Source organism: Pinus tabuliformis, chromosome 1_2 (assembly GCF_031772625.1).
Source record: "Pinus tabuliformis cultivar Carrire ecotype Pingquan chromosome 1_2, CPIR1, whole genome shotgun sequence".
Lineage (NCBI taxonomy): Eukaryota > Viridiplantae > Streptophyta > Pinopsida > Pinales > Pinaceae > Pinus > Pinus tabuliformis.
In genome coordinates, this window is record NC_142298.1 from 324,158,748 (window position 1) to 324,183,907 (window position 25,160).

The 25,160-nt window shown below is 39.8% G+C and overlaps 1 protein-coding gene across 1 annotated transcript; it reads right to left on the reverse strand.

Annotated features, from left to right (window-relative positions):
• Positions 1 to 200: 200 nt before the first annotated feature.
• LOC149205692 (bifunctional pinoresinol-lariciresinol reductase 2-like) lies at positions 201 to 21,906 on the reverse strand. Its single transcript, XM_089393526.1, has 5 exons — positions 21,698 to 21,906; positions 21,346 to 21,495; positions 21,012 to 21,252; positions 825 to 1,028; positions 201 to 563 (listed from the first exon to the last, which is right to left on the reverse strand). Exons 1-5 carry the CDS (start codon positions 21,887 to 21,889, stop codon positions 400 to 402), a joined length of 951 nt encoding a protein of 316 aa, XP_089249652.1. The 5' UTR covers positions 21,890 to 21,906; the 3' UTR covers positions 201 to 399.
• Between the last annotated feature and the right edge of the window lie 3,254 nt (positions 21,907 to 25,160).

Sequence of the window (25,160 nt, forward strand, 5' to 3'; positions counted from 1 at the left end):
AAAACAAATCCCATTACCAACTCTTTAATACCTCTAACATCTACAAATATAACTTTTTATTTTTTTAATAAAAAATTCAATATTTCTGCCAATTTAATTTTAATTTTATTATTTAATCATTTTTTTGTAAATAATATAATAAATTTTATTAAAAATAAATATGAAAAAAAATTAATAAATAAATATTACTAAAATTGCGAACTTTGAATTCCAGCTAGAAGATTGCCCAAAATAATTCCAAAACACTCAGACAAAGAGTGAGCGCTGTTATGGAAGAAAAAAAATCTTGAAATAAAAACTGATTCCAACCATAACTGTTGGTCTAAACTCCAATTGGTGTTTGAAGATGATTACTTCATTCGAAATCAAATGTTCCCACAAAAAATAGGCGAACGGGATTTATAAAAAACGGTTGAGGTACGTTTCGACAGTAGTGTATTGAACATCTGGGTAGAGCTCAGTCGCTTCTTTTCCATCGTCTCCAATCTCAAAATTAGAGAGGCAACCCTCGTAGAATATGTGGTAAAAATGCGTCATACCAATCTGCTCTGCCAAACTTCTCCCTGCATCCATTATCCATATTCACATTAATATGCTTGCATTGATAGTTTATCAATGGTAAAAATTATTACGTATAATTGGACATTTTATTAAATAATATATATTTCGAAAATTAAATTCATCATCAAATTCTACCTGAAAAGAAATACTACCATACTAACCTTTTAAGTATTAAATATTAAACCAGGGTAAGTGGTACTAATATTAAACAATGATAAGTGGTTAAGTGAAGACACAAATATATTATAATTTATTATATTTACCTTTCATCAATTTCAGGAAATCATCGCTTGACAGGTATGTTTTCTCTAAGGTTTTTCCTGTGTATTTCTCCCAAATCTGTATCACCTCTTTCTGAGACAGAATGTTAGCAGCAGGGCGAATGTAGAGGGTTTTGTTCAGAGTGCGTGGATCGTCCACGGTCCTTATTGCATAAGTTGCTACATCATCTTCGTCCACCCAAATAGCTGTAAAATAACATCTCATTATCATCTAACTGTAATATCACATCTAATTAACAAATAATGATATTTTTCAGCACGAAAAAAAGCATAATATTTTTTATATTCATAACTGAGAATTATACAGGCATATTGTTATATAAGAAATAAAAGTCTGCAGCAGAATGTTTTCCAGAATCGGCTGTTGGGAAAAACATTCCGATAGGTTGAATTTTTACCCAAATCCCCCATGCTGTTGATCCATTTGAAAATAGATATATATGAGCATTATATTGAGGGGTTTAGTGCCCATTGGCCAGATTATATAAGTGCAAAAAACCTTGACAGATTTATGAGAGAAAAAAGGATACATACCAGATATTCTTCATGAAAAGAGGAAATTATGTACCCAGTAGGCAGAAACCCTGGGTCTGGTAGTAGAGATTGTCCTTCTTTATCTGCATTCGCCAAAATCCTTGTGGGGAAGAAAGTCCCATCTTGGATAATTCATCTGTTTTGTTGTTTAATTCCCTGTTGATGTGTGTGATAAAGTAGTCCCTCCTACTGTTCCATAGAGCCGCTGCCCTGTTAAGCCATCCTTCAAGATGTATGTTTTTTATCTTGTGTTTTAACAAGATATGATCGATTATTATTTTCGAATCTCCATAGATTTGTACATTCGGTAAATCCAGAAAGATACAAAAAGAGAGAAGGCTGGCTAGAGCCATCACCTCAACTCTATTGTTTGAACCAGGTCTCCCATTCTAGTATATTTCATAAGCTTGTCCTGCTTCTGGAATGATATAAACACCACATGCGCACATGCCAAGTTGAGCAGCACCATCAAAGAAGGCTCGTGGGATCGCTATGGGAATCCTTGTCGATTCTCTACTTCCTTTTTTGATCCTGTTCTGTCCAGCTAATTCTGCTTTTTTGATCCTGTTCTGTCCAGCTAATTTGAGAGCATTGAACTGGCATAAGATTGATTCGTAAATAGTTGAGAAAGATTCCTTATTTGTTCTGAAGATCATACCATTTCTCCAATTCCAAATGGCCCATAGGGTCAATAAAGGGATGGTGCGCCATTCTGTTTTCCAACAACTCCATTCTGTAAATGCCTCGGGAATGGATGGGTACGAGCGGTGAGAATAGCCGAAGTGCGCCACAAGCTTCCGCCAAATAATCTGAGACTGTGGACATGTGAGAAACATATGAAAGTTGTTCTCAGAGTTAGCTCAGCATAATAGGCATTTGGCAGGCCCACACCAATTCCGTTTTTGCAGATTATCCCAGGGGAGGTTCCTATTATGGAACACTAACCAGGCAAAAATAATGATCTTTGTGGGGCAACCTGATTTCCAAAAGGTAGGAGAAAAAGTGTTTGCTGCATATCCTTGGTTAGTTAACTGTTGATATATGTGTTTGACAAATACAGCCGAGGATCCACCATAACCATTCCATATGATGAAGTCTTTGTCTGCTGACCGAAAAAATACCCAGAGCTCGTAAAGAGGTTATAACAGAATTCCATTACGATGCCATATCACCGAAAAGTTGTAATTCGGTTGTTGATTTCCATGTGGGAACCGCTCCAGCGCATTCTCGGATAACACTGGCCCAAAAAAAGATGCCCCTACTGTGTAGCATTCTAATTAGCCGATTGGGTATTTTTATTTTTCCAACCGCTCCTGCGATTTCGTCCTTACCAATGATGATCTTTGATCCTGTCTGTAATTTCCATATAAGATTTTGTTTGAAAAAAGGTTCAAGTTTTCTAAATTCTCTCCAAATAGCCGAGCCGAGAGGTGTTCCGATGTGGTTCTCTCGAATCCAGAATGATATGTCCTTGTTCCCCATATATTTGGCCCGAACGACCAAACTCCAAAAGGTCGATCCCATAATTGCTTTCCACATTGTTTTGCATAGGAGAGTCTTCCTAAAAAGGGATAAATCCAATATTCCCCAGCCGCCCATTTTTTTGGTCAGGCTAGTTTGGAAAGTTTACATAGGTGGTATTTTTTTTGTTCTTTGTTGCCCCCCCATATGAAACTGGCCATCATCTTATTCAGACTGTTAATGATTGCTGATGGAATGTAAAAAAGATGTGCCCAATATACCATTGTCTGCACAAGAACAGATTGGGACAAAATAACGCGTCCACCTTTGGATAAGCATTTATATTCCCATGCATCAATTTCCCTGTAAAACCGATCAGTTATCCACACCCAATCTGCCACTCGGTATCCAGCACACTTCAAATAAAATCCCAAGTATTTGAGCCCATTTTGAAGAGGGATTGCTTTAATGTTGAAGAGCTGTGTGAGGAATATGATCAAATCTCCATTAACATCAATGACATGAAAAGATGATTTTCCAGCATTGACAGTCATGCCAGTTGCTAATTGAAACCTTCCCAATAATTCATGTAAACAAATCCACGTCTCTCTGCACAGGATCGCAGTCAGCAGAATATCATCGACAAATAAATTATGGGAAATGAGGGTTCCTTTGCAGATGGGAAGGGGCCTGTAATTTTTTAAATGAATCGCCCTTTTGATATGGAGACTTAGTGAATCCATAACGAGAATGAAGAGCAGGGGAGATAAAGTGCAACCTTGACGGAGCCCCCTTGCCGCTTTAAAAAATGGAGTGGGAGTGTCATTTATAAGAACTGCATAATTAACGTTCGTCACACATGCCATAATCCATCTAGAGCACCTGTTATCAAGTCCAATTTTTGCAAGAAGGCACCGGATGAAACCTCAGTCCACACTGTCGTAAACCTTTTTTAGGTCAATTTTTAGTAGTGCAACCTCCAGTTTCTTTGTGTGAATGGAGTGTAAACATTCTTGGGTAAGAGTCACCGCGTCCAATATGTTCCTTTCCTTTAGAAACCCGTTTTGTTCACTGGACAGATGGATGGATAAAACATTCCTAATGCGTAATGCAATGATTTTAGAAATTATCTTATACAAAACATTGCATAAAGAGATAGGACGATAATCGGAAAATGATGAGGAGAGTTTCTTCTTAGGAATCAATGCAATGTAAGTGGAGGAGACACGATTGCTGATGAAGCCATTTAGTCTTGATTCCTCTACCATATTGAGAATGTCACTTTTGAATAAGTCGATGAAGTGGATAAAAAAATCGATTGACCAGCCGTCCGGACCTGGGCATCTGTCCTTCTGAAAGGATTTCATTGTCTCCACTAATTCAGCTTCAGAGACTTCAGAATAAAGGGCAGCGTTTAGGTTTTCATCATACATAGTGGGGTACAGATCAATACCCCATAGAATATCTTCAATTCCGCTATCAATATCTCTATTATAGGCTTTTTTGAAATATTTTACTGCTCCACACGCTATGGCCTCCTGGGTCGTAAGAGAATTTCTGATTTCGTCCTTGATTTACCAAATCATGTTCACTTCCCGCCTCCTATTTGCAAATCTGTGGAAAAACTTAGTGTTTTTATCCCCATCTCTGAGCCAAGTGTCTCAACTCTTCAGGCGCCAAGTAACCTCCTCCTTTGCTAAAATCGATTGCTTCCTTCTCTCCAGGTCCCAAATTTCTTTTTTGATACTTGAAGGTATGTTGGGATTTTTGAAATGAGAAGATAACTGTTCCAGTTTCTTATCAATTGCCTTTAGGTCCCTCCGGTTGTTTATGGATTTCTCTCGCTACCATATCTTGACCTTATTACGGAGAATGGATAAACGTTCTAGAAACACTGTGTCTGTCCTTGAACCGAGCCATTCTAGGGCTACCAAGAATCCATAATGAGCTGATTAAATCCTTCCTCTATGAGCCACGTCCTGTTAAATTTAAAGGGATATCCAAATCTGCATCCACAACGCTTCCATTGAATGAAAATGGGTCTATGATCCGATATGTAAGATGGGATGATTTTCATCGAAGGGAGACCAAATCTTTTAATTATATTTTCATGAGTGAGGAATCTGTCTAGCCTTTTTGCCAAATAAGAATCGTTTGAACACCCATTATCCCATGTGGGCCCCCGACAAGATGGAATAACCTCAATGAAATTGTTTTGAATGATAGCCTCCCTAATCATGTGGCCAATCAGATCAAATTTCCTGCCATTGTCCCATGTCTCATCCGTAGAAAGAGAGTTGTTAAAATCTCCTCCGATAATTAAGGAATCTATGTCGAGAAGTTCTGACGATAGGAGATTTCCCCAAAATGGATATCGATTCTTATAAGGCGCATATATGTTTAGAATGTGGATTGGATGAGGAGAACCACGAATATAAGCCATCATAAGGATACCTGCAAAACATTTGAAAGCCACCGCCTTTATCCATTTTGGATCCCAAATAACCGCCAGACCACCGGACAAGCCCGCAACACTGGTAGCAACAATGTTCCATGATGGAAGCATACGTCTAAAATATGAAATAGTTTGGAAACTGTCATGCATTGTTTCTTGGATTAAGAACATTTTGGAATTCGAGGAAAGAAAAAGATCCTTTAGAGCGAGAAATTTGGGGTCAGCTCTAAGACCCCGAATGTTCATAGAGAGAATGTCAATCATTCCGAGCATCAGAGAGAATGTCAATCATTCATACTATTACGAATCCCATGATAATTCAATGGATTCCGAAAATCCTCCCCTGAATTCCTTCTCAATGAGGATCCAAGCAACCCGCTTGTCCTTAGCACCAATGCACTTTGGATCAACATAAATGAAGCGTCCAATGGCGTTACCAATTTTCTCCATAGATTCTTTGGTCCACAGTTCAATAGGTAGCCCAGGTAACTTCAGCCATATGTAATTGTTTTGAGGAGTACTTCTGAGAGGATTGAAACCAATGTTCCATCTGTAGAGGGCCAAAAAACTCCTATCACGAACCCAGGGTTTAGAGAATATGATCTCCAAGTCACGAACCGGAGGAAATGGAAGCTATACCACTGGTTCATAAGTCTGACCACAGTCTGGGAATAACCAAGCTGGGGAGCCCATTTTGCAGCTATCCAAGATCTAATGTGGGAGTCCTCCATGGATGGAAAGTGCCATCGTCCCACCAAGGCTCGCTTTTGTAAACTAGAGATTCTATCAAATAAAAGAGGACCGTCCAGATTGATGGCTTCGGGTGGAGGCGAAGTCTTGACCGGCCGACAGTTTTTCCGCCTCGAAAGTTTAGTAGGGTCACCACCTTTAGCAGATTGTTCAATCAGAGATGGATAAATGTCAGCATTCAACATGGCAGCCCAGTCGGATTTAGATGCATGATAGACGTGGGTTTTCTCCGCCACCAAGGTGGCAAGAAACATCTCCGATGCCACGGAGTTGTCAGAAAGATAATCCATAAGGGAGGACCAAAATAGTATCAAAGAGTCCAAAGAATAGGTCCCAAGAGATATTCGGGCTTAAATAAAAAGTGGGAAAAAGGCCAATGGAGTCAGAAAAGTATAGAAAATATGTCCGAAAAAGGATGGGCTCAGGGAGAAAGAGGGGAAAATGACGCCAATGACCAGGTAGTCATGACAACAAAAGCTCCCTTCCTGACCATAGATTTAAAGAAAGGCTCCAATAGAGTATGGAAATGAGATTTCGGCGGCTAGCTTTAATCAATAAGACAGTGGAAATTAATGGTCGATCATAATGGCTTGACCAACCGATCGACGGATAAGGAGAATTCAAATTTTCCGACCACGAAAAAAAACACAGACAAGGACTCCCCTGTGAATAGTTTTTGTAAATGTGTTAGAAAACCTGCACAGATGAATCTAGCTAGTAAAGGTTGAACACACAGCTTTGCAGAGCAAAAACATTAAAAGAAAATCGAAAGAAGAAAAGAATGATTCTATAGAAAATTATGTTACAATGCTCATGATATAGCATTACTGGGTGAAGATCCCAAGGTAATGACTATAGTGGTGATCAATGAGAAGACTCAACACCTACAACAAGTTCCGGAGATAACTAGTCAGTTGCGGAGTTAAAGAAGGAGCAAATCAAGGAGTAAATCATGCAAAAGGAATTTTGCATGCAATCCCATGCTCTAACTAAAAGTCTGCATGTAGATGTGTAGTAGTTCCAACATGCAAAAGGAATCTTGCATGCAGTCACATGCTCTAACTAAGAGTCTGCATGTAGGTGTGTAGTAGTTCCAACACCCCCCCTGAACACCACTATGGGGAAAAATAGAAAATGGGCCTTGGCAACTAAGGCCAAAGGTCACCCAAAATACAGTGCAACTTGTACTAAAATTGAGGAAAGAGGGAAAACCTCGTGGGAAAAACCCCCCCTCAAAATACAATGTAATCAAAAGAGAAGAGGAAGAAAAATACAGTTGCTAAGCAATCGTGTCCTTCACTCCAAGACGATCACGCAAAGAGCGAAACTTCTGCTCAGTGAATGTCTTGGTGAAGATGTCTGCAGTCTGTTCTGCTGAAGGACAGAACTGCAAATCAATGACCTGATCATGTACTAAGTCTCTGATGTAGTGCATATGGATCTCTATGTGCTTCGTCCGCTGCTGCTGTACTGGATCCCTGCAAAATTTGAGAGTGCTCTGGTTGTCACACCAGATGACAATGGGCTGGTGGAACTGGACGCCCAACTCAGTGAGGAAGTGTTGTAGCCACAGAGCCTGAATGGTGATGTTGACTACTCCTCGGTACTCAGCCTCAGCTGAAGAGAGAGCAATAGCAGCCTGCTTCTTGCTCGACCAACAGATAGGGCCAGATCCTAGACTGAGTGAATATCCGGAGGTGGACTTACGATCAATGCTGTCTCCCGCCCAATCAGAATCTGTGAAGCCAAGGAGATTCAATGAAGTGCCTTCTGCATAGTGAATCCCGAAGGTGATGGTGCCCTGCACATATCGGAGGATGCGCCTGGCAGCATTCCAGTGTAGCTCATGCGGCTCCTGCATGTATCTGGAAACTGCCCCTACTGCATATGAGAGATCTGGTCTGGAGTGGGTGAGGTACAATAAGCTCCCCACTAGCTGTCGGTAGAGAGTGTTGTCAACTAATGGAGTGTCACCTCCATCCTCAAGGCAGACCCCAGACAGAAAAGGAGTCGGTGCTGGCTTGCAGTCAGTGATGCGAAATCTCTCGAGGAGATCCCGTGCATACTTAGCCTGAGAGAGTTTGATGCCTGTGGCATTCTGGCTGATCTCAAGACCAAGAAAGAAGTGTAATGGACCCATGTCCGTCATCAAGAACCTATCATGCAAGGCCCTCTTGACTGTAGCAATGGCTGAAGCCGAGCTGCCAGTGTTTAGGAGATCATCTACATACAAAACTAAGATAAGAAGAGAATCATGTGTCCTAAGCATGTAAACATTCGGATCCGACTTACATCTTTCAAAGTTTTGTGATAAGAGAAAAGAATCCATCTTCGCGTACCAAGCTCTCGGGGCTTGCTTAAGGCCGTAGAGAGATTTCTTCAGTCTGCAGACCAAAGATGAATCCTGAATGAAACCATGTGGCTGCTCCATGTAGATCTCCTCAGATAGGTCTCCGTGAAGAAAGGCATTCTTCACATCCATCTGATGTACTTCCCACCGCTCGGCAGCCGCAATGGCAAGTGTAAGGCATATGGAATCCATCTTTGCTACTGGAGCAAAGGTCTCGTCATAATCAATGCCATGCACTTGTTGGAAGCCTTTGGCTACTAGCCTTGCTTTCCGTCTGGTGATTTTCCCATCTGCAGCACTCTTGGTCCTGTAGACCCATTTGCATCGGACAAGTTTCCTTCCTGAAGGAAGGGGGACCAGATCCCAAGTCTGGTTCTCGAGGAGGGAGTTATACTCCTCCTCCATGGCGGACTCCCAAGATGGATGCCCAGCAGCCTCAGCATAAGACTGTGGATCAGAAGACTGAACCAAATGACAATGCCAGGAGGGCGATGGTTCAGTGGCAGTGAGGACAAGAGGAGGCTCAATAAATTCTGAACTAGTCCTCTGCAGATCAGAATTATCCCCCACAAGACCATTTCTAGCAGCTGGTTGGTCTTGTGCATATATCTCACGTAAGATCCTTGTTCTCTGATTTATGACAGTGGAATATGATTCACTGCTGGAAGCCCAATCTGGGCTTGGATGTGGATCATCATTTGCATGCACTAGATTTGTATCTGAAGACTCTGTCTTTGCATCTGCATGCTCTTCCTCGGCATCTGCATGATCTGTATCGGCATCTGAATGCACTGAGTCATCATCTCGGACATGAGGTAGATAAAAAGTGTCTGCATACGGCGCTTGAGGTGCATGCGAGAGACTTTCCTCAAATTTGACACTTCGCTCAATGATGAGCTTGTCCGTAGAGGGAATCAGGAGTCGATATCCCTTCACACCATCAGGGTATCCAACAAATATGCACTCAATGCTCTGTGGATCAAGAGCTTTCCTCTTTTCAGAGGTGATCCGGGCCCATGCTCGAGAGCCGAAAGCACGGAGGTGAGTGACCTCTGGTTTAGTGCTGCTCCAAGCCTCAAAGGGGGTCTGGTCCTTGACAGACCTATGAGGAGATCTGTTCTGGATGTAGTTAGCACAGTTAAGTGCTTCGGCCCAAAGCTTATGAGGCAGTGACTTGGCATGCAACATGCAGGAAGCCATCTCTTTGAGAGATCGATTCTTTCTCTCAGCAACTCCGTTCTGCTGCGGAGTGTATGGAACTGTATACTGCAACTGTATGCCGGACTGAAGGCAAAGGTTCTGAAGTGCTGTGTTAACATATTCCCCCCCATTGTCTGTACGGAGGGCTTTGATCTTTCTCTCTGACTGTGTCTCAAATAGTGCTTTGAAATCTTCAAAGTGCTCAAAAACTTCAGATTTGTTCCTGAGAAGATACACCCAAGTATACCGTGAGAAATCATCAATAAATGTAAGCACATACCTTGCTTTGTTGATGGAAGGATGAGGAAAAGGCCCCATGAGATCACTATGGATCAGATCTAGAGGAGAGGATGCTCTGTGAGTCTTGCCGGTGTCAAACTTTTCTCTGGGATGTTTGCCAAGAACACACCCTTCACAAACTCCTTTGGAGAAACTGATATTTGGCAAGTCTTCCACCATCTCATTCTTGCTTAGCTGCTGCATATACCTGTAATTTAAGTGACCAAATCTCTCGTGCGAAAGCCTACTACTATCATCAGCATGTGTAAGCAATAAGGAGGATTCAGATTCAATAAATTCAGAAAATGTATACAGTCTGGCTCCATTGTTTACCTCACCAGTTGCAATTTTGGCATTGCTATGTAGATCATATATGTTCACTGCATCTGGAGTGAATTCCACTCTCTTTCCGGTGCCAGAATGAGTAATCTGATAAACTGAAAGCAGGTTTACCGAAAATTTTGGAACATGAAGCACATCTTCAAAGCTTCCGTGTAAAAGTTCCACTCTACCTTTTCCGGTGACCTCAATAGGTGAGTCATCTCCCATGAGGATGGGAGGTCCTTTGCATGCATCCAAAGAGGAATAGACTTCCTTTGCAGCAGCCATATGATGTGATGCACCAGAATCTATAATCCATGCATCAGGAGAAGAATTAATTGCAACTAAAGCATGAAAATTGTTACCTTTCCCGTGTGGCGGATCCTCAGTTTTCTTCTTGGCTCCCTAAGGGATGTGGTCCCCAAGGTTGTGCTTCTGAAGGATTTCTGCCATTTGGTCAATTTGTTTCTTCATGCAAGAGGATTTTGGATGGAATCCTCTTTGACAGTAGGTGCATCTGTTTCCTTTCTTCCCTTTCTCATTTCTCGAGCCGGAGGAGTCATTGAAGGGCTTGGTGTACCCTTCCTTCTTTGGATGGGAATGTGCTTTTCCTTTATCTTTTTGCTGCTGATTTTTCTGATTTGAATCAGATCTGTGATTTTTATTGTGGCTGCCATCATGCACAGCGAGTGCATGTGCTTTTGGAGGTTTGATTTTCCCCATGCCAATGAGTTTATCTTGCTCAAAAATAAGAGACTCCATAAATTCTTTGAGAGAAGGCATAGTGTAGAATTTACCTGTTGCGAGCCTTACTGAATGAAATGTAGACACAAAGACGGAGTATTCCGGTCCGAGCTTTGACATAATAGAGAGAACTTGGCGACTCTCCTCCTTGGATTTGTCAATTCCACAACCCTTGAGTTGCAGCAATAAATCATTATATTTGGTGAAGAAATCTTGAATTCTGTCATAGTTCCGTGGATCCAATGATAGTAGCTCCACTTCGAGCAGATGTCCTTTCATCTCATCCTGTTTCCCGTAGAGTTCTTCAACCTTTTTCCAAATCTCATTGGGAGTATTGCAGGCAGATAGATGAAACTGCAACTTTGGAGAGATGCACATGCATATGGATCCGTGGGCCTCATCCATACGGTTGAGGTACTTGGATTTCTCTATGGCTGAAGTGGGTTCCACTTCTGTAGCCATGGTAATCCTGTACAACCCTTTATGACGAAGGTATCGAGCCATTTGGTCCTTCCATTCATGATAGTTGTACGGTGTTAGGATCGATGCTTTGGGAAACTCCATTTTTCTGTCAATCTTCAATCTCCAAGCTGTAATACTTGCAAAATAAAGTACTTGTGCGCCTTTTATCTAGCAACCTGTGGGCTCTGATACCATGTAAATGTGTTAGAAAACCTGCACAGATGAATCTAGCTAGTAAAGGTTGAACACACAGCTTTGCAGAGCAAAAACACTAAAAGAAAATCGAAAGAAGAAAAGAATGATTCTATAGAAAATTATGTTACAATGCTCATGATATAGCATTACTGGGTGAAGATCCCAAGGTAATGACTATAGTGGTGATCAATGAGAAGACTCAACACCTACAACAAGTTCCGGAGATAACTAGTCAGTTGCAGAGTTAAAGAAGGAGCAAATCAAGGAGTAAATCAAGGAGTAAATCATGCAAAAGGAATTTTGCATGCAATCCCATGCTCTAACTAAAAGTCCGCATGTAGATGTGTAGTAGTTCCAACATGCAAAAGGAATCTTGCATGCAGTCACATGCTCTAACTAAGAGTCTGCATGTAGGTGTGTAGTAGTTCCAACAGTTTTCAGAAAGACGCTTCTGGACATGCAAAGCAGCAACAGTGGATCTCAAATACACACCACCAAGGACCAAACCGAAAACGAATATCAGAGCATGGTTTGGATAAGATAAAATATTTCTTGAAAAAGTTAATGATTTCCTTCCACCCTCCCAATGATTCAGACCCCAACAGGGAAACAATAAGCATCTATGTAATCGCCAGAATAAGGATCAAGAGCACGACGAGATAGAGCCGGTGTTCATATAATAAAACAGATGTATAATAAACCCATTTATGTAAGAACGACTCATATCTGTGAAAAGCCAAAGTCACTCGTAAGAAAACAAAACAAAAGAAACTTCCTCTGCTACTTTTAATATGCGGTAAATTTTAAAAAATAACGAGGATTTCTTTGAAGACTAACCTGTTACCTCGAGCGATACCGAGAGGAGAGCACCACAGCCCATCTTTGTGGATACCATATGTCATATGTCGATATATAAGTCCATGAGACCAGAAAAATGGATAAGCAAAAGAAGAAGAAATAGTCCACTGGAAGCTGAACTTGAAAAAAAGACGAAACAGGTGTTCTAAAGGCAGAAAGGCGCACCACCCCAAAGCCAGAAGGCTTACCAACGGGAGATCCAAATCTTCGACAGATGTATGATAAAGGTAAATAGAGAAAATAATAGAGTCTCAGGAGAGAGAGTCGCTTGTGAGATGGAGAGGTTGCCAAGAGTCAAGCTAAATCTAGTAATAAAAACATACCATGCCACGTTCGGTTAAAACCATGCAGAAGCCCCTGTAAATGCGGTCATAAAGGAGGTGAGGGGAAATACAGGGGAGGACACATCTGTGAAAGAACCCGTCCCATTCACCGACGCATGCACCAAACCTCCGCCAGCCACACTATTGGAAGATTACCGTGATGCAAAGACAGGAGGGGTGCAGTGGACTTACTATATTGGTCGCAGAAAACTGGTGCTCTCCACTCGGCAGCTCCTTCCCAAAAACTTTCCATCTATTTCGCGTCAACAGAAAATATTCAAGTTCTCATTTATTGGTCGAAAGCGAAAACCAAAGCTTGATATACAATCCTTCAAAGCCCAAAATGCAATTAATAAATAATGATACTTTTTTCAATTGTAATTAATTCAAATATTTTCATAAATTCCCTAATATCTCATATTTTCATAAATGCCCTAATATCTCGGATCTAATGTCCAAGTGTTAAGGTTGATAAAACGACTTTGCATCAACCCCGAACTTCAAAATGCATTGGACCCAAGGGTCTAATTTTGTATGTGGAGTCATTGTAATTTTGATAAAATTTCTGACATCTATTTTGTTAGGTTTTACATAGTGAATGCAGTATAATTACCAAATTTAAATATGAATTTGATTTGATATAAGGAAAATTGATGAATTGAAATTCAATATGGAAAAAATTCAAGAGTATATGTTTTTAGAATACTTATATTAATTTTTTCAATATTTTAAAAAATTGAAATAGAACATTATAATATTGAAAATCTCAAATGATTTTTAAAAATTGTTTTTGATGATAAAAGTAAATATAATTATATACTAAAACAAATTGTATAGTTTTACATTATAATTTCTGCATTCAAATAATAGATTATGAGAATTTTTGTATTCATCCATATACCCAATTATATCATAATTATATGATGCCTAATATAAAATAAACTTTGTACAAATTCCAATATAAATCTCAAATCCCAAATTATCAACTAATTTTATGTTTAGAATATGGTCATATATTATGTGTGTATAAACATTCTTCAAAATATACATTTATATTTCTAAATTAATATTCTTCATTTATCAAACTAAATTTAATTTAATTTTTTTAACAATTACCATAATATCTATTATTTTTAATTACTAATTATTTATTAATATAATGAAATTAAAAATTATTTTATATAACAAAATATTAATATTACATCTTGTTTGGTAAATTTAACAAGGCTACATTATCATATCCAATATATTACCGGATTTGATGTCTATCCAAAACTAAATAAACATTAATATTACAATTTAACACTTATTTAAATTTCTAATAAAAATTCCTCTGATATTACAAAATTATTGGCACATTAATTTAACACCTTTGGCAAAAAATTTGCTTTACCATTAGTTAATCGGTGACCTATACAACTCATGGGTGACCTATGCAATCTCATGGATAAGAAGTGATGTTTAAAAGTAGGGGGGCCATTAGGAATTACACAATCAAATTTGATAATTATGATTATAAGTAATTTATAAGTGGTTGTTAAATTAGTGTAGATTGTGTGGTGAGCACGGTTTGTTCTCTTTTTTTTTTCTCGATTTAAAATTCATACTTTTTTTTTTTTACAGAATCGGTTATGGGGCTTTCATTGATTAACTGGCCAAATACCATAGATTCGGTTACAAAAGCTGAGACTGGTTTCTTGGAATCTCTCCAACTAGCAGAGCATGCTACACTCAATTGTGAATCGTATTTTTTTACAATTTTTCACTTGGCTTTTTCTAATTGATTTCCGAAGCTTATGGATACAAACGAATTGCTTTAGCAAGAGACGGAAGAACATAGCGGTTTTTTAGGGGATTGGATCCCATGAGACTTCATTGTCTTTGAGGATAGTTCCAGCATCTCGTTGGGCTACCTTATTTGCTTCTACATCTACTTCTTTGTTGTAGGTTCTCAGGATATGGTAAAATTCCAGTCTCAGGAATTTAGTCATGCCTTTAATTCTTGAGATTGTCCTTGCCAGTCGAAGATCTACTAGATTTGTTTTGGTCACCATAGCATTGATAATTACTTGTGAGTCTCCCAAGACAGTTGCTTTTGTGAGTCCCAGAACCTTAAACGTTTTGATCCCTTGGAACAGCGCCATGACTTCAGCTTGGATGCTTGTGGTGTGGCCTAGACCCCATGCAAACCTGTGGGTGGAAGAATCTTTTGGATTTATGATTATGCCTCCTGCTCCAGCTCTTCCTGGATTTCCCTTAGCTGCCCCGTCAAAGAACAGGGAGGGAAGAGTTTGATTGGACAACCAAGCTTGAAAATCTTCTCCGTTTTTCCTTATTTGCCAGTCTTTGAGGCATATGAGTGGAATTATCGACTTTTGGAAGCTTAGATTGAGAGTAGCTCCGAACTCGATGTCATGCTGGTTTAGATTTTTGTCATCCTTTTTATCACTCAGCCACTCATTTAGCTGTCCTTTAACTGTAATTGCAACTACCTTGTAGTTTTGTTCCTTACCTCTGAAGATCCTTCTGTTTCTCTCCAACCAGGTTTGCCAACTGATAAATTTGGGCAATGCAGTCTAAGCCAGTTTGACAATCTTGTTTTTTGGGCCTGGGCCTGGATATCTTGCCAACCACCCATCAAACAAATTCGGGACTGCGAGGGGGAGGATGGGCATCGATTTCAACTTTCCAAGGAGCTCCTGCCAGACTAGGACTGTAAATTTGCATTCCAGAGAAATATGAACAGCAGATTTGGAATTTTCTTTGCATAGGACGCATCTTGAGGGACCAAGAAATCCTCTTTTCTGCAGCCTATCTTCTGTTAGGATTTTTTGATGGCATAACAGCCAACAGAAGAAATCAATCTTTGGAATAGTGGAGAAATTCCAGATGTTGTTCCAAGGCGCCGGGTTGGGGGCAACATGGGGTCTCTCCCTGATTTTGGCATAACCCTGAGCCACCGAATATCCAATCTGCTTTGCTCCCCAACCTCTCGAATCCTTCTTTCTTTCGTGTACAGGGGCAGCTCCATGGAGCAGCTGAAGCAGCGTGGCATATTTTGGCAACCACGCAGCTGGGACATTGGGCATTTTCCAGCCTGCCCAACCATCACCATGCCAAGTTGATATATCCCAAAGCGATTTTATGTTAGCTTCGTCCATCCATGTCTTCAGCTCTCTTCTTAGACTCGAATTCGCTAGCGGAGGACTGTTCATAATACTATCCTCCCAAATTATGATATGTTTACCATTCCTGGGTATCCAATAGGCATTATCTCTTATAAGTGGCCCGACTTCATAGATTAGGTTGCTAAGAGGAGATCTAAGATGGTCTTTGGGCTGCTCCAGACACCGGAGTCTCTGACCTTTGAAGTATTTCTTCCATAGCACCAACAGAACCCATCCAGGCTTTGGCGCAATGATCTTCCAAATTAGTTTAGCTCCCATTGCTAAATTCTGAGTGTTTAGATCTTTAAAATTTAATCCTCCTTCCTGTAGCGGCCTGGAAACTATTTCCCAGTTTACTAGGGAGAGTCTCTTCTCGTTATTCTTGCCTCCTTTCCAAAGGAATTTTCTGATTAGCTCCTCCATGTTTTTAATGATTCCCATTGGTGCCAAAAGAACAGAGAAATTAAAGAGAGGCAGGCTGCTCAACACTGATTTAATTAGCATTGATTTCCCGGCCAAGTTGAGCCACGATGTCCCCCAAGTCTGCATTTTGGATTTGAATTTTTCTATCTGTGGGAGCCAATCCTTGCTTGTAGCTCTCTTGTGGAAGACAGGTAGTCCGAGGTACTTGAAGGAAGTCCAAGATGCTGAAGCTGCAAAGCCCAGGCATCTGGCTATGGAGCTAGCAGCAACTACTAAAACGTTCCAGCAATATATATGGCACTTGCCCCTGTTTAATTCACTACCCGAATCATGGCAATAGTCTTCCAGAACCTCTTTGAATTTCCTTGCCAACAGTTGAGAAGCAGCCCCAAGGAGCAGAGTGTCATCTGCAAAGAGTGCATGATTGATGCTTTTGGTCCCTCTTGCTATGCACAATCCAGCTATCTCTTGATCTTGTTGTTTCTTGTGAGTGAAAAATAAGAACAGAGGCATGCAACACAAAGAGGAGAGGAGACAGGGGGCTCCCCTGCCTCAGCCCTCTAGATGCTTTAAAGAAATCTGCAAGCCCTGCCATTCACAAGAGGAGAAATCCAAGGTTCGGAGATACAAGCTTTGATCCATTTGATGAAATTTTGTCCAAAACCCAGTTTGTGCATTACATCAAACAGAAATTTATGTCTTACATGATCAAATGCATTAGCTAGATCGAGTTTAATAACCATACCTTGTTCTTTTCGGCGTTGACTCGAGTGGATCGCCTCTTGAACCAAGATGAAGTTGTCTACCAACTGCCTGCCTTGTATAAAGCCGCCTTGATTCTCCGGGATGACTTTAGGGAGGATTTTCTTCAATCTGTTTGCTATGACTTTGGTGATCACTTTGTATCCAATGTTGCATAAGGATATTGGACGGAATCTATTAAAGGAGTTAGCACCTTTTTCTTAAGGAATAAGGGCGAGGAAAGCTGAGTTTGTGCAGCCCCCAATTTTCTGGCATTCTTGGGATTTTTGTATCATTTTCATAAAATCCTTCTCCACTATTTGCCAACATGTTTGAAGAAACCTGGGCGTGAATCCATCAGGACTCAGAGCTTTATCGGGTTCCATTGCAAAGAGCGCATCTTTGACTTCAATTGTTGAAATTTTATTTTCGAGAATCTGATTCATTTTTGATGTGATGAGCTTGGGGACATCGTCTAACATTTTGGTGTTCTGGTTGGTCCCCACGACTTCAGAATACATTTTTTCAAAGTGGTTTTATGCAGCCTTCTTGATGCTGGCAAAGTCTTTTAAGGTGCTATCCTCATTTTTAATTTCTGAAACACTGTTACGGCATTTTCTAGCTTGGGCCTGCTTATGAAAAAGGGAGGAATTACGGCCTCCAGCCTTGAGCCATAGACTCCTTGACTTGAGTCTCCAAAATTCCTCTTCTGCTAGGCATGCCCTATGAAAATTATGTTGCAGCTGATATTCCTTATCCAACTCTTACTTTGTGATTTCGGCAACTTCCAGATGAAGGTGTTGTATTTCCAGATCTTTTTGAATTTTTTTTCTGTCCACTGCAGGATTGGGCAAGGTCTTTACCTAGCCATTCAGCATCTTTTTAACCCTACGAAGTTTTTCCTCCCATACAAAGAATGGAGATCCATTGACCGGCTATTTCCAGCACTCTCTAATCTTTTGCAAGAAATCTGTCTCTTTGGTCCATAGGGAGCTAAACTTGAAAGGTATAGGCCCTAGATCCTTAGAAGGAATTAGTTCTAGACTGATAGGCTTATGATCTGAGACAATGCTTTGAAGAATGCACGTTCTAGCCTCCAGTCCCAAGAGAAGGAAGGAGCTTTGAACAAGAAATCGGTCAAGTCTTGTTGCTATGTGTCTCGGCCCCACTCTCTTGTTTAACCAAGTGAACGTGCTTGTGACTGGTTTTATATCTAGCAGGTCCCAGTCTTGCATGAGATCTTCGGCCCATTCTCTTGCCGGATCCCTGACTATGCTGCCTCCTCTTTTTTCTAAGGCTCGGAGTGTGAGATTTAGATCTCCAGCGATGATAATATTTTCCAAGTTTTCTAGATCTGCTAGACTTTTAATGGAATCCCAACAGTTCTTTTTCTCCCCTGCATTGTTAGGAGCATACACATTGAATAGACAGATAATCTCCTTTGTTTCTAAATGCTGTAATTTTAAAAAAATCCAGTGGGTATTGAGGGAATCAGAGATTAGTGAAAACTTGTTTTAGTTCCAGAGCGCCCCAAGTCCTCCCGATGCTCCACGGGCAGACATTGCATGCACTCCATTTCTTTTCCAAAATCTTTTGCTTGCTTGGAGGAAGGCTGGGTCCTCCAACTTGGTCTCCTGGATGAGGAGGATGTCTGGGGATTCCAATTTTATTAGGCTATGCATTGCTTCTTCCTTCACTGAGGTGCCCATCCCCCTACAATTCCAAGAGATTATCTTCATCATTTATTTCTGCCTTGGAGGGCTCCCTTAGAGCCTTGTGATTGAATCCTTGTCGCCTTCGGGGTTTTAGCTAGGAGCTTCTCTAGCATTGGCTGGCTGCCCTAGAGCTTGTCCTTGTAGTTTTCTTGTTCTCTTTTATCTTTTGTAGATTTATGCCCTCGTGTAAATCTTCTGGGAGAGGACTGGGATTCCCCGATTTCCCCTTCTTCCTCTGATTCTTCGGACTCTTGGGTTTCCTCCTCTTCTTCTGAAGCCTTCTCTTTGGATCTCTCTAGAATACTTTTGATGGAAGGGGAAGCTTTAGGGGGAGAGATCTCCTTTGGTACTTCTGTATCCTGTGTGATCATGATTTCAGATCCAAGGATTTCAAATTTATTTCCTTGGCTTTCCTTGGCTGATTTGTGAGCAATGCCCTCTTGAGGTGTTTTGGCACTGCCAATTGAGTTCTTCCTGTGAGAGGTTTTGGATCGCTTTGCCTGATTCCATCCATCTTCCTTTCCTTTTTCTTCCACCCCTTTGGACAGGCAGTCCCTGGCAAAATGCCCGTAGACATAGCACTTCTGGGATTTGAATGGCAGCTGCTCATAATCCAGTTTCTGTATATGAGTCCAGGGACCAACCACTATTTTGACGTCTTCCGGCAGTCCGACCTCCAGATCTACCTCAACACAGATTCTAGCACAGTCATATTGATCCTTGTTGTTAGCCTTGTCTATAAATTTTCCAAGGGTGTTGCCGATATGCTTCAAAGAATCCCAGTTCCAGCAATGAACTGGTAGGTTGGGGAGCCTCACCCACACCGGGACCGCTGTGGGCACATCCACCGCCGGGTCAAAGTCTGGGGTCCATTTGTTTAAGTACAGTCCTTGGGGGCCCATGAAGTAGGGGCCATTCCTGAAAATTAGGTCTTTGTCTTCTTTTGCAGAAAATTCGAACAAAAAATAGCCTCTCCCGAGGAAGTAAGAGGTTACCTTATTTTGGATCAGAGGTGCCCAGTTCCTGGCTACCCAGTTCTCGGTCGTCTTCGGGGAAGGCCAGAGTCCTGTAAACTAACCTACCAGAGCCAGATCTGCCAGAGAGAGAGCTACTTGGATCGATCCTTCCGGCGTGAGAGCGATCTCCGAGACATCTTCCAGCTTTTCCACAAATTTAGCTGCTTTTGTGCATTTCTTCTTAAGCAGGGAGGCTAGAAGGGTTTTGAAGGCCTCTGCTGCAGAGGGAGGCGGAGGAGAAAGAGGAGACTCCTCCATGATGGGCCGAAAGTTCCAGCCAGGGCGGCCGCAGCCGGGAGCAAGACCCTCGGCGGACCCCCGCAGGCGCAAAGGCGATCCCTCCGCGAGTATCCTCGCAGGCTCCAGACAGGGCTTTCCGTGAACTCCTACGCAGGCTCAGAGCGCGAGGCAGGCAGTGCGCTCGCACGCTCGGCTCCCGCGGAGTGCGGGCTTCGCAGGTTGCAGAGCTCCGTCAAGCTTTGATCAACTCAAATTTTCATGATGAAAGTAATGTTAATCTACCGATTTAAAATTCATACTATTACATATCTCATATCATGTTATATCTTATAGTCGTAGTCTAATGAGCGAGAGGAATTGTCTGGAAGTTATGGAAATTCCAGTTATATTTAAAGAAATTTTGGCAAAGATTTTTATAAATCCAAGTTATAGTTGTTAAACTTCAAAATTTTAGGTGTCTTAGACGTTTTTGATGGTGCTGAATCCATTTCCACCATAAAAAACAGATTCAAAGAATGCCTTTACAAGATTTTTTGTAACTTTTTTGCCCAAATTCTAGCCACTTTTGACTGTCGGGCAATTCCTCCGCCTCAATAGACGACTCCTATCTCATATCATGCTATGACATGTTTGTCTAAAACGCGATTATCTACCTTAACAAGATTTCAAAACCGCGATTATCTACCTTAACTAGATTTCAAAACCGACATATTTTTCTGAAACGCGATTATCTGCCTTAACCCGATTTCAAAACTTTACGGTACATGTTCGTTCAACAGATTTCAAATTTGTACACCCATATAAGAATTTCTATCATAAAATTCCTATCTCATACAAAATGAGAACGGTACACCCACCCGAGCTTAAACCAAAAGTATTTGCATGGCTACTCCCCATCTAATCACTAAACCATATAAGAAAGAAAGATCAGTTACCTTTAGCATTCCCGTCTCCATAGATGCAAACTCGATCTGCAGGGGGTGTTACACGACCAAGCTGTGCCAACCCCCCTACGAAATACCCTGCAAAGCAGTTTGCAGATACGTAAGTGTATGGGATCCCCGCTGCTTCGATGGCGCGCCTGACCTCTCGTTTGTCAATGAAAGTGACATTTCCTGGTTCCATTGCATGTTCCATTCTGTCCGGATCTATCCCAAATTCAGATGGGAGAAATCTCTGCACACATTACTCACGAGTATATAATTATTATTGCAAATAATCCCCCCACATATATATATATTAAGAACTTAAATTACAAGCTGATTTTGCCTTGATGTTGGGAGCTTCTTTAATGGCTTCCACCAGCTTCAGCTGCTGAAGAATTGCGTGACTGCGAATGTGGTTTCCAGCAATGGCGCAAATCACAACATCAACTTTCTTCAAAGCGGCCACAAGGCTCTCATGATTATCAAACGACCCCTGCCAGGTCAAATATTTGTATAAGGAAAAATGACTAACACCATAGAAGAGAAGACTCAAAATAATATTGCTTATTTGGTTTCAGGGTGAAGAGAGCATTGCCAAGACACTCTATGGGATAAGTAACTGATTCCATTCCATATCATAAGTTACCAGTTGCAAGATTTGAAAAACAATACAAAATAATATTAGTATATATCACCTGTAAAAGATGGGCTCCGGTACTTTTGAAGGACAAGAGCATTTGGAGCTTTTCAATGTCAAGGCCAATGGCCTCTGGGCGAGAAAGAACATAAGTAGAATGACCAAGGGCCAAGCTGGCCCTTACAAACCTTCTGCCAATGTATCCCGTCCCTCCCACTATCAAAATCCTGGCCTTGCCCTCCCCCGCCATCGATGATAAACAATAAGTTACAGTCCACCGTTTGCAATTCAGCGTTCATCCGTATATACATAATCGCAGGACCAGTCACTTCCATCAACATCATTGTGGGTAGGAAGTGCGGTGTAAGATGTATACTTCTCTTTTAAGTTTTGAACGGCCAACAACCCACGGCATGGAACTGCACGGCGAGGAACGCAGTTCCATGCTTTGACTTAAGCCTTACTCCGTGTGGCAGCTGTCCTGTCAACATCAGCGCCTTGTTAAGCCGAAGGTCTTTTTTTATGGTGAGGCTTTGCCTCTAGCTAGATTGGGGGCCGCAACGTATGATTCCTAGATTTTTATTTTTTTCTTGGTTGGCGTTCAACGTGGATAAGCAGGTCTTGATTTCGTGAGTTTCACATGCTCCATATTAATTTCTTTCGCCTGCTCCATTGTTGAGAACAACGAATTTAGGTTCGGCTAGTTAGAATATCTAGTTTTTTTGAGGATGTTTTCTTTTTAGCTTTGAGGAAGAGCACTTGCATGTACTCGAACCATTTTCCACGGTAACATTGACCCATTTGTTCTCATTCTCCGTCCAAAGCATCAATTAGCACAGAGTCTTTATAAGTGACCATAGGGCTCAGTGCAAAGTAGATTCTTGTCTCTATCAATTAGTACACTCTCTATCAGTTAGCACAGGGCTCAGTGCAAATCCCACAATATTGGTTTCGATTGGAAACCACTTTTTGAAGGAAATCACTCTTGGAAGGGGAGTTTGTCCATTTTTCAATATCATAATCACGTATAAAAGGGAACCTACATGAGCCCAAGAACAAGAGAGAATTTCCTGGTGCCTTGGGCTTTTTTTTTCCACTAATATGTAAAAATAGTATGATGTGTGGTTTGACGGTAAGTCACTTGGGTGAAGTCTGGGAGACCCAAGTTCAAATCTCATTGCGTATACTGACCTGCTGTGGTGGCGGTTGACAGACACCCCACTTGCAAGTGGTTGGATGTACTCTTGGTGTTATAGAGGCATCTACGAGGATTGATCCTGTGTTTCCCATAGATTAGGATTGACAATTAATTAAAAAAAATACTAGTTAATAGACACCCCACTTGCAAGTGGTTGGATGTACTCTTGGTGTTATAGAGGCATCTACGAGGATTGATCCTGTGTTTCCCATAGATTAGGATTGACAATTAATTAAAAAAAATACTAGTTAATAGACACCCCACTTGCAAGTGGTTGGATGTACTCTTGGTGTTATAGAGGCATCTACGAGGATTGATCCTGTGTTTCCCATAGATTAGGATTGACAATTAATTAAAAAAAATACTAGTTAATAGACACCCCACTTGCAAGTGGTTGGATGTACTCTTGGTGTTATAGAGCCATCTACGAGGATTGATCCTGTGTTTCCCATAGATTAGGATTGACAATTAATTAAAAAAAATACTAGTTAATAGACACCCCACTTGCAAGTGGTTGGATGTACTCTTGGTGTTATAGAGGCATCTACGAGGATTGATCCTGTGTTTCCCATAGATTAGGATTGACAATTAATTAAAAAAAATACTAGTTAATAGCACCTAACAGAGAATTTTAATTATTTCCTATATTATTTATAAAATTACATTTTTTAATTAACATTTAGTAAAAAAAATTCAAAAAAATCTTATTATATCATTTATTTATTTATTTTTAATAAATTTAACAGGATCACAAATCTCTAAAGCATCCAAAATTCTAAGCTCTTATTTATTTTTAATAAATTTAACAGGATCACAAATCTCTAAAGCATCCAAAATTCTAAGCTCTATGACCAATTTTTTATATATAAAATCGATGACGAGTGGCCTTTAAATTGGAAAATGACGGCCAACTACCATCAATTTATTTTAGTCGCCCGACGAAAGTGCAAATCACAATCAGGTGAGTTGCAGCTACTTTCAACTAAAACTTCGACTTGCAATAAATAGATAGATGATTGATGCAAAAGTTATTTCTTATTTTTTTTTTTTAATGTAATTTTTAAGGTGAAAATACACACTATTAAAAATTTATTGACAATTTTTTTAGAACATTGTAAATTTATTTATCATATAATTGATAATCATGGTAATATACAAAGGGGTTGTTTAATTATTCTGTGTTAGAGTTTTTGGTTTAAATTGGGCAAAACAATTTTTGACATATTTTATTTTTTTAGGGTTTAAAATCTGTTTTTGAATATAAATAAATTCAACACTTCCAAAAATTCGTAGTACACTAAGACTAGTACAACCACATCAAAAATATTAATGTCGTTGACTTTATAAATATAATCAAAACAAACTATTGCAACACCAAGAATGTCATACTAATACACACATTTATTTGATTAACCATGTATAAAAATGTTATGGGTCAACTTTAACTTAAGAAAAATAAAAAGAATTATAAATGAATGATATAAATAAATAATAATGCCGAACTTATCATAGAGGAACTTATTAGAATTGGAATAATCTCCAATCTCTAGAAAATTGGTGGGTGGGGAATCTAATTTTTTAAATTTATTAAAAGTCAATGCAACCTAACAAACTTCTTTAATACAGTACTTGATAAGCATTAAGACTAAGCATATGTTGAGCATATTCCCTTAAGAATCGATATAGGCTCCCAATAAAAATATAACAAAAAAGGGTCAACATATTCTCATCCACCTTAAATTAAAATAAGAAGTCTGGGCCAATTAGTTCATAAGTCAAACTTATAATTTCAAGTTTACAAATCAAACTTGTAATTTCAACAAATTCTTATAAAATTTCTAACAAGTTTCAAAAATATCCAAAAAAAAAAAAAAAAAAAAACTCCACAACCTAACTACTATAACAGAAAAACATTATTATAAAATCTTTTATCATTTTTTTTAAAATAGAAAAAACAACCTACAAATTTTATCCTCGGATTCATTCTTCTCCATAATAATTAGTTAAAAAATAACATAAAAATAACATGACAAATTTATCATCCTTATCTATAATATTTGGTTCCATTATTATTGCAGAACTTTTAATATTCTTTCTCCATAATATTAATTAAAAAATAATATAAAAATAACTTGGCAAATTTATCATCCTTATCCATAATATTTGGTTCCATTATTATTGCAAAACTTTTAATATTTTCTATTTTACCAATTTTGTGACTTTATCGTAATTACTTTTTTTCCTAACTTAAAAACTAACAAAATATTGATATATTTAAATGTAACCTTAATACATTTTGTTTAAATTTACACATAATGTATTT

Bases quoted from the DNA above. Each gene is read 5' to 3' on its own strand.
- LOC149205692 (XM_089393526.1), bottom strand. From the start codon at position 21,889: ATGGCGGGGGAGGGCAAGGCCAGGATTTTGATAGTGGGAGGGACGGGA. The intron at 1,029-21,011 runs GTAACTGATCTT...GTTATTTTACAG, and splicing joins TGGAGACGGGAATGCTAAAG to CTATTTGGGTGGACGAAGAT. The intron at 564-824 runs GTAAATATAATA...TAATGGATGCAG, and splicing joins TTTCCTGAAATTGATGAAAG to GGAGAAGTTTGGCAGAGCAG.